Raw genomic sequence first — 9,898 nt, 5'->3', positions numbered from 1 at the left:
ATTACTGAGATGTAACAAGGTTTCTTCCACTTCTTTTTTACGGAGGAGAAGAGGACTGAATTCAAACTCAAAACCGAAAGTGTATGGATTTTGATGAGGTTCTCGGGTTTTGAAACACAGTGTTTGACGAGGGAGAGAATAATGCACTGAAAATTTCGCCTATTTTAACAAAATGGCAAAAATCCACCAAAATTCAGATAAGATTGGAATGGGCTTTCCTGAGGATATATTGATGCTGAGGCTCTTAAGAACCCAGAGTTTTTGTGGGTAAGCCTTCTTAATATTATTGCCAACAAGGGTGTTATCAATTCGATTGAAAAAACAAGGAAGAAGAAAGGAGAAAGAAGAAGGCTAGGCTAGGCTCGGCTCGGCTCGGCGGCTTCTTTGAAACTGCACCAAGTCAAGTCTATCAAGAAAACGAGAAGAAGAAGAAGAAGAAGAGGAGGAGGAGGAGGAAAGAAAGTGAAGAAGAAAGAGAAAAAGAAAGAAAGAAAGAAAGAAAGAAAGAAATCATGGCTTCTTTTGACGAGGCTTTGAATGGCATGTACGATGCTAGGTTGAGGCCGCTTTTGTTGTCTTCGATAATATCGACTCATTTGCCTGATGATCGGCAACCTCCCAAGCCCCCATCAGAGCTCTCAATTGTCATATCCATGATCCGAAGGCATCATCTCCTCTCTGAACCACGTCTTACCAACCCCTCTCCAAAATCTACTGATGCTTACAAAATAGCCATTGAATCCTGGATTGAACGCCTGAACTCTATGCTTCAAAGTACCATGGTATGTCTACATACACAACTCTCTAATCCGTGATTTTTTTTATGTTATTTTGTGCTCTTTACCGTTTTCTTCTCTCTCTCTCTCTCTCTCTCTCTCTCTCTTTCTCTCTGATGGGCTATTTTACTCTCTATTGATTTATTATATGTGTATATATATATATTCCGTTGGTTCATGCATCTTTTTTTTTTAACCTAGAGAAATAATCCAGTCGAAATGTATAAAGCTTCTATTAAATTGCTACAAAGTCTCACTAATATGTATAGAGGGGTAAGCTCTGAGGTGATGAGTGTAATTAGTTTTTAGCTAAATTCCTATAGATTTATATGCTACTTCTCATAATTTCCCATCCATTCATGCATGAAAAAGAAATCTGGCTGGTTGATAAAGTAAGGAATTTCCCGAACACTGCACTGGGCAGTGTTTTAATCTTTTGTTTTTTTGCAAAAGTCATTTTCTGACCGAATGTTGGCACTCTCATCAGACGGAGAAATGCTGGGCTGGAGTTGGTCTTCTTGGTTTGACTTGCCAAGAATGCACCCGGCAGAGATTCTTGGATTCATACGTCTCGTGGTTTCAGAAGCTTGTTGTCCATTTGAAGGTCTACCTCCTACCTAGAACTCGCTTTGAAGATGATATAAGTTGTCATCTTTACAAAATGCTGGATATTCCTACTAATAAGCCCTATGCTATAGAAGAACTAATAAAAAAGGGTTTTATTTGTTCATATGGAAGATTTTTCTGAGTGCTCATAGTATTTTGTAACTGCTATCACAGCCAACAGATCCATTATTTGTTAGAGGAGCAGCTTATGCGTCACTTACAGATCTCCTAAGCAGGTAACATATTTAGAGTGTTCAACATTAGTTCAAATCATTGCTTCTATACACGGGCGTTGTAGTTCTTTACTTTGTTACTGCTTTCAAGATTAACATTTACACTTCTACCAAGGCATGGTATCGTGTTCATGCAAAACATATAATTTGCAAAGCTCAATGTAATTTTCTATTATCTTGTTTTCACAACATTCAAAACTTCAAAAATATACATAAACAGTCACGTGTCTGCTTTTTTTTCTAGTGGAATTGAAAATTCGTAGTCTAGAGATATATTCAGCACAACAAGTTGATCGATATGCTTGCTGTTTCTTTTTCCCATATTAATATTAGTGTTAAAGAACTAATTGAATTTTTTGGGCTTTGCAAATAGCCTTTTAAACTACATTTTTAAAAAATAATTTGCTTTGTTGAGATTCAGTGGTAATAAATATGCACTCTGATAGTAGGAAGAGAAGTTTCTGGGAATTTTCTCTCGAGTGTGCACACTTTATGATGTGCTTCAGCTCTCTTTGATAACTAATTGAGGTTTTTCAACTTTAGTTTCTCACACTAAAGCTCTGTTATAGATTGGCATCAATCGGTGTGAAGCGTGAAGGCACGAGTCTCAGTGTAAAGCTAGTTCAGCCCGTCTTACAGCTTTTGAGTGAACAAAGTTCAAGATCTATCTGGGTCAGTAGCTTCCTCTTTTTGCTACATCTACTTGGATGAAGTTGTCATTATGAGGTGAGTAAGTGCAATTTTTGTTTTCTGAGATAATACAGAATAATGGAATAGATTTACTCTTAACAATGCTCAAGTGCTTCCCAGCCTCCGTGAAGCAGCAGTCTTCCCAGGTGCGTATTTTACTATTTATCGTATGTCTTATCTTTGTAACTCATGGTTAAACACAGAATGCTAATTTGAAATCAGATTTACATTCTTCCTAATGAGTACAACAGTACTGCAAAGAGATTCCAAGTGGCTTATCTGAAAAATACCTTAAATATGAGAATACCCAATATTGCCATCTCCATCATTAACATCACATAACCACAATAATTTCAACCTAGTTTGTTCATGCTCTGAAGCTCGGAATACCAAGCATAAGTGAAAGTGTTCTGCCTGTAGTTTCTCTGGATATAAGTTAGGTGAGTGGTTCATTCCTATATTTTTTCTATCTCTATCATTAACATCACATAACCACAATAATTTCAGCCTAGTTTGTTCATGCTCTGAAGCTTCGAATGCCAAGCATAAGCGAAAATGTTCTGCCTGTAGTTTCTCTGGATATAAGTTAGGTGAGTGGTTCGTTCCTATATTTTTTTTATTCCTTCTAGGTCTGTGAATTGTTTGACCCTAGATCTTGTCCAAAGGATGATTTATCCTAAATAGAGTGATTGTGATGTCGTCAATGTACCACTACTGATAGTTATTCAGGGCGTTTTTGATGTTAGGATTATACCTTCATTGTTGTGCTCTGGTCTCAGTTGCTGTCAATGTATGTTCTCCCCCTTCCACAAGTGATGATCTGATACTGCCGTGCTCAGCTGAGACCACATCTTCTTGAACTTATTCATGGTTCCAATACAGCTCTGTCCAAGATTTTTGTAACTTTGACTCTACTGCTCCTATAAGGCATTTTTTCACACAAGCATGCTGGATTCACAGCCGGTTGTGGAAGGTGCATGAATTTATCATTGTTTGTGATGGATGGTATGATAACTGATCCATTGTAAAATTTCTCGCTATATGGTCAATTTATGGATGCTTCCAGAGAGTATAACAGTGGTGAGTTCATTTCTTAGCAATTGAAGCAAGCAATCCTTGAAAGTGACTCTAAAATCCATTGTATGGACTACCTTCAATCACTTGTAGAATTCTTAAGTCTGCATGTGAGATAAACCTATGAGATGATTCACGGCTATATCTTATATTCCCTGTCAGCGGACTCTGTAAGAGGTTGGGGTGATAGACCTGATTGAGCTTCTTGTGGTCTCACGAGTGAATGAAAACTCTGGACATGAGTTGTAAGGACACAAGAACTTGTTCTATTATACACCAAGTCTTTGGCAAACTAGGCTTGATGAGGATTGGACATGGGAGAGTGCTAAAATTTTATGGATTTCTTATCTGCATTTTGTTTCAAGGATGAAAACTCTTATCATTTGAAGATAGATTTCGCCACTTCAGGACTCACCATAGGTGTATAGAATGGTTGTGCTACGACCTTTGTAGTGTGAACACAACTGTAGCCATTAGCTTAATTTTAGCCAAGGACCTAGAAAAGGATGAGGATTGTAGAGCAATTTTATGGATTTCCCACCTATTGCTTTCAAGGATGGAAGCTCTTCTCAGAGGTGGATAAATTTTACCACACTATGATTGAACTAGCATGTGTGTACCTGCCTAGGGTTCATGGATGACCTTTGTGGTGTGAACACTGTAGCCATTAACTTAAGCTTAGCCAGGGTAGGACTGATCTATTAATATAAAGACCTATGGTCATTGGGAGGTGAATCACATCTACTTTTCTGTTGATCTAGTATAAAGTTTGGGGATTCCACATTCAGATTGGAATCTCTTTGTTGTTAGTAGATAGGGTGCTTTCTCAAGGCACATTTTTCATGTGAAAAGAATTGGAATACCTTCTCTCCAATACATAGAATAGAAAAATAGGTTTATTTTCATGTATATTAATGTGAAGCTCGTATCCAAGGTGAACGAAAGAGACTGAAAGAATGTGGGTGACTTTGGTTATGATAAATAAATAGAGTTGAGTGTTGACAAATCACCTTGCAAATAGTCAGGGAGAGTTGAGTTTGATGATGAATGATGATCTAGGAGGATGAGCATCTGATAAATAGCTTCTGGGGAGCTTTCTCTGATCTTGGGTGTATTCAAATTCTTTGCTTCTTAAGTACTTCAAACTTCCCTATTCCGAAGCTTTCTTCCATAGCTTTTGTAAAACAGCCTCAGATACAGCATTGCTCCTGCATTGCTCTAATGTGAAGGTTCATTCAGCTAGCCATAGTCTCAGTCCCTGCTCACCTAAAATTGGAGAACATGAGTATTATAAATCTTAACCATTAAATATGATTCGGAAACTGTTTTGTTTTTTCAGCAGAGTACAATGTGCATATTTACCTTTAGAGGCTTTGGTTATTAATGAAATTCTCTTGTAGGTCGAAACACTTCTTGCCTCAAAGTTGATGGAAGTAGACATAAGTGCACCACTCTCCAAGGTACATTGTTTTGAATATATTTTTTCTGTGCTGTGGCTCATCTTTATGCCTTGTGGAGGTGAACTTTTGAAAATGTTTCGCATGTAGAAATTTGCCTGTTGTTTGGCTTTGTTACCAAAGGCCCATGGTGACGCAGCCTCTTGGAATTCATTATTCAGAAGAATATTACATGCAATCAATTCTCATCTGGATGATGCTTTTTTGGGAATGGAGGATGGTCAGTTCATGGAAGTGCCAAATCTGAATATAGTGTTCCTATAATCTCTGTCAATTGATTTTCTATTCTTTTCACAGGTACGCTGGCAAAGAAAGTTCAGAATGCACTGATGCCAAGGGGTCAAGAACAGAGCTGGTTCTTAGGTGGTACTGCAAACTCAATAACGGAAAGTGGTAAAACATTTTGGCAACAATTGGTTCCAAGAATCTCAGTGCTTTTGCAATGCTGTCATTATCTTCTACGTAATAGTTTCCCAGTGCAGGTATATATGTTTTTTAAGTATGTTTATTGTTTAGGATTTCTCTGCTCATGATTTATGGTTTTGTGTTTAGTTATTGGTTCATTGATGTCTATTGTTTAGGGTTCCAGGATAAAAGAATACTAGAAATGCTGAAATGAAAAGCCATTATTTTTATATTATTCCTGGCTATTGTTAAAATTTCTAGGTTCCAGTTCCGTTGACTGCTCTTTTGGCAACTATAACAAGAATACTAGCTGTGGATGGATCTCCATATCATTCGGGATCTGGTCTGGGCACACCAATATCAGTTGTCCAGCAAGTGTCGCTTTGTTGCGCATTGCCTGCTCTTCATTCGAGTGCTTTAGATCTCTTGCATGCTACGCTTTGTGGAGTTAGAAGGTAATAGTTCTCTCTTTTCTATGTTAAACCAAAATATTCTTTTCTTTTTAAGAAAACTTCATTGCATTTTGATTTTTCTCAAATAAATGCATTATGTATATATATCTTTTTTGTAGTCAGCTACTGCCACATGGAGCCGACATTGTACGCTTGCTAACAGAATATTTCCGACGTTGTGGCTTGCCCAGTTTGAGAGTTAAATTATACAATATCTCCAAACATTTGCTTATAACATTGGGTGTAGGTGTGTGAACCACATCTTCTATTCTTTCTTTTGGTTTTGCATTCTGCATAATTTTTGCTAGTGTAGTATGTTACTAGGTGATTTCTAGGGTAAAAGATTAATGGGAAACTTATATTTACTTAATGATTAATTGGCAATTCAAATCAATTTGTTAAATAAGTGAGTAATTCTATGTTGATTATTAAGCTGTTGGTGATGAGCTTGGTTGCTAGGAATGAACTTGTATTATATAAAGGCTTGGGAAGGATATATTAGTGTTTTTCGTAACGTTAAATTCCTCGTATTGAGTTGAGACAAATACTAATTTTTACATGACACACATGATGATACTGCTATATTGTGGGGACAGGAATGGCATCTGAACTAGCACCAGCTCTGATCGAGAATTTATTAGCAGACTTGAAAGGGACTGCCAGTGTTCTTACTCTATCCTCGATGAACAGTGCTCATGCACATGCTTGCACTCATGGAATATCTAATTCAGGTCATGCAAGAAAGTGCAACGTTAATGGAAGTATCCACATGGATATGGTCTCCCCCCTTTGTATTATCGAAACTGTATTGGATAATACTGATTCAAGTTGTGGTATGGCTCTTCAAATCGCTGCTCTAGAAGCGATGAAAGCTTTGTTGACAGTGGTTAGTTCTCTTATTATATATAATAAGTCTTATACCAGTGTACTTTAAGGCTTTAAAAGGAAATCACATTATCATAAGAAGGTTAGTTTTTTTTCTTTTGTCTTCATAATTGAGGAATTTGACGAGGCTTTTTCAATTCTATTAATCTATTCTCCATAGATAAAAGCTGAATTCGGGCCGAAGCCATGGTATTATGCATTTAATGTTGAATATGAAAAATTGAAGGTCAAAACACTAAAATACCCCTAAATCTGCTGGTTGGATAGCACTATGGTTTCCAAATGCTCAATGAAATGGAAGTAATCTGGGATGTGCTTTCGAAAATTAAATTCAGTTCAGAATATATCGGATGGTTTTCAAATAAGTAAATTTGTAGATGTAAAATTCAGTTTTCTCCTAAAATTAAATTCTGTTTGTAGATGTAAAAAACATTTCCCCCTTCCATCAAGTGTCAATGGGGCCAAAAACACGTTTATCTTTCTGATTTTGTTTTGTTTTTTAATCTTCTTCAGGGGGGGTCATTGCGCTCAGAACAATGGCGAATGGAGGTGGATTCCGTGGTTGCAAATGTAGCCTTAATTGCATCAGAAGAGAGCTTGTCACCTAGTCTCATATTCGAGGATACTTCTTGCAAAGAGGAATCACTTGCTTTTGCATCGGGTGCTTTTCAATTGGCTGCATATCAAGCATTTTTGGCTTCGATACTGTCTCCATGCACACACCGGCCACCATTCCTTTCTCAAGCTTTATCAGTATTCCGGAAAGGTTTCATGCATTGCTCTCTTTCTTTCTTTTGCAATGTGTAAATAAGTCCTTCTGCAAACATTTTCTTTTAATTTATAGATAAGATGCTCTCTCTACAATTTGTAACATGACATTTTTTAATGCGATATCAGACATTCTGGAAAGGTTCTATGAGAGGTCCTTTTCATGCATCTTTGTTGGTATTTCTTGCCGTCACCTTTCTCATGAGTGTAATGTGATTTGTAAATTTATATAAAGCAACTTATTTTGCCTTTTTGTGTCTATTCTAATATTGAAGCTACAGAAGTTTATCTTGGCTTTCAATGTATATTGGTTCTCTTTGGTTTTCACTCTATTATCTTTATTGTTTTTCTTGTGGTCTTTCTCCTATAGAAGCTAACATATAGTGAAAGTTGTAAGATGGATTTCAATGTGCATATTGGAGACTGAGCATATGGAGGGGCATATACTTGCTTAGTCTGAAAGACAGATATAAGGACCTACTAGTCATTTCCTCTTGTAATTTTCTGGGTTTTGCATCTCATTCTCATTTAGCTTTCGGATCAGTATTATAGTGTTTGGGACAAATCATTACAGTGTCTCTATGTTCACAAAAATTGCTAGAACACCTACCACTCTGTAAATTTCACACGTTTCTGGTAAAAGTATCCAAAACATCATGAGACTTTTTTTTAAGTAATTTCCCACAACATATTATTCAAAAATGCAAAACTGCAAAACATTATGACTTAAAATGGACATAAAATAAAGTAATAAATAAATAAATATAAAAAAAATCTATATATATAATATTGTTGCTGAAGAAAACATGGCTTTTGCTGTAGGTCGTCAAGAAGCTGCTGGAACTGAAGTTGCTGAGTTTTGTGCCCATGCTCTTTTGGCTCTGGAGCCACTAATTCATCCCCGGAGTCTTCCATTTGCACCAACCACTGCAAGCATCATCCCTTCTGGTCAGGTGCTGTCTTCTATCACCGAGAATTCAGGTCCACCAATGCAAAGATCCATTTTACCTTTGCAAGGACTAGCACCTTCAACATCTCCCAATGTAAACAATCATAATTTCTCTTCTCACTTGCCTCCTTTGAAAGTGAACACTTCCGGGATGCAAATTGAAGTTGAAGGGGATCCTTTTGTTCAAGAAGACATTGAGAGCTGGATTGTTGATTATGGAGGCGAACAAGTGGGTTCTCATGATGGTAACAGTATGATGGTGGAAGGATTTGATGATGAGTTTCAAGTGATCAACAACATTCAAAGGGGGCTAGGTAATGTAAGTGCACGACAATCTCTAGCCGATGATGAGGATAGGGTCATGTTGTCAATGGTTGGAGATATACTTGGAGAGCCAAGAGAGATCAATAATAATCCAAGAGTTGAGATTCCGAGAGCAATGTTGATAGTTGGGGATATGCTTAATGAGTCCATAGAGATTCAAAGAGCTATGGTTGGAGAGATTCAGAGAACTATGGTTGGAAACATGGCAATAGAGTCTCAAGGACCCATGGTTGGGGAGATAACTAGAACATTGGAAATATCACGGGAAAATCTACCAAGTGAGATGATGATGATGATGATGACAAATGGGAAATTTTCCATGAATGAAATGGGCAGTCAAGTTGCGGGTTCAATATACCGACCATCAAGTGACGTTATTGATCCTCAATCCATCACTACCATTACTGCTACTCATCCATCATCCATGTCTATTGAAAAAGATACCGTAATGACATCACAGAGTGCAATTAATGTAGGAAATGCATCGTTGGCACATGATATTGCTTTTGCTTCTCACAGTTTATCGGAGTCTGATTCTGATGCAATTCCTGACATTGTCGATGGTGATCCAGATACTGATTAATTTGATGTAAGATGATATTGGCGATTGGCTTTTTTGCTACTGATGAGTTTCTAGGTAAATGTTTTTTATCTCTTTTGTCTGATCAATGAGAGAACAACATACATCATTTTTTTCGGCAGTTTAACAACACATAAACTTTTGAGAGTAGGAATCAAAATCTGTTCGATTTTCTTGTTGTGCAGAGATAAAATTCCTGCTCTAAATTATTCAGAGTCTAGGCTTTCATCTGGGAGAACAATTTTTTACTGATCAGCTGTGTATATTCCAAATTGATAGGAATTGAACTTTGGAGTTTTCCTGAACTCTGCTGAAGTTGCATGGATTGATTTATTTAAAAGAGACTTCATTAGTTATCTATTCATGTGAGATTTTTACATGGATGCATTTCCCAATTCTCATGCCAATTTATATATGCTCAAACTTTCTGGATTCTCTCAGTTTCCTTCACAGTAAGAGTGTCAACATCGTTGAAAGTTTATTGACACTTCATGAAAGAATATTTGTATTCGATATAAATGCCACACACCGCTTGGATGATAATTGAAGTCTATCTATCTAGAGAGAGAATTATCCAAATTTAATCAGTGAACCAACCATATTCACCAAGTTGATGCTAACTTAGTTGTTTAGAGACTTGCCATACTATTGTAGGCAGTTGACGCCGCATGAATAGGTGCATGAAAGATCACTCTGCCA

At 37.0% G+C, this 9,898-nt stretch overlaps 1 protein-coding gene across 2 annotated transcripts; it reads left to right on the top strand.

The window, feature by feature from the left end:
- Nucleotides 1-458: 458 nt before the first annotated feature.
- LOC147865110 (proline-, glutamic acid/leucine-rich protein) lies at nt 459-9,559 on the top strand. 2 transcript variants are annotated; one of them, XR_015529617.1, is made up of 14 exons: nt 459-782; nt 1,264-1,380; nt 1,557-1,618; nt 2,185-2,287; nt 2,380-2,451; nt 4,780-4,839; nt 4,927-5,056; nt 5,134-5,318; nt 5,503-5,696; nt 5,813-5,940; nt 6,290-6,579; nt 7,092-7,344; nt 8,169-9,252; nt 9,333-9,559. XR_015529617.1 is itself a non-coding variant. In XM_087317852.1 (13 exons), the coding sequence occupies exons 1-13, from the start codon at nt 513-515 to the stop codon at nt 9,200-9,202; spliced, it is 2,898 nt and encodes a 965-aa protein (XP_087173978.1). In that variant the 5' UTR covers nt 459-512; the 3' UTR covers nt 9,203-9,559. The 2 variants fall into 2 exon arrangements, 1 of the variants encoding a protein (XP_087173978.1); XM_087317852.1 differs by having other exon boundaries at nt 8,169-9,559.
- Nucleotides 9,560-9,898: the final 339 nt, after the last annotated feature.

The sequence above is a fragment of the Azolla caroliniana genome, unplaced genomic scaffold (genome assembly GCF_043228905.1).
Source record: "Azolla caroliniana isolate FFs.n. ecotype wild unplaced genomic scaffold, voAzoCaro1.0.p SCAF_4, whole genome shotgun sequence".
Taxonomy (NCBI): domain Eukaryota; kingdom Viridiplantae; phylum Streptophyta; class Polypodiopsida; order Salviniales; family Salviniaceae; genus Azolla; species Azolla caroliniana.
Note: the sequence above shows the minus strand (reverse complement) of the source record. Positions and strands in the feature narration are given on the sequence as shown.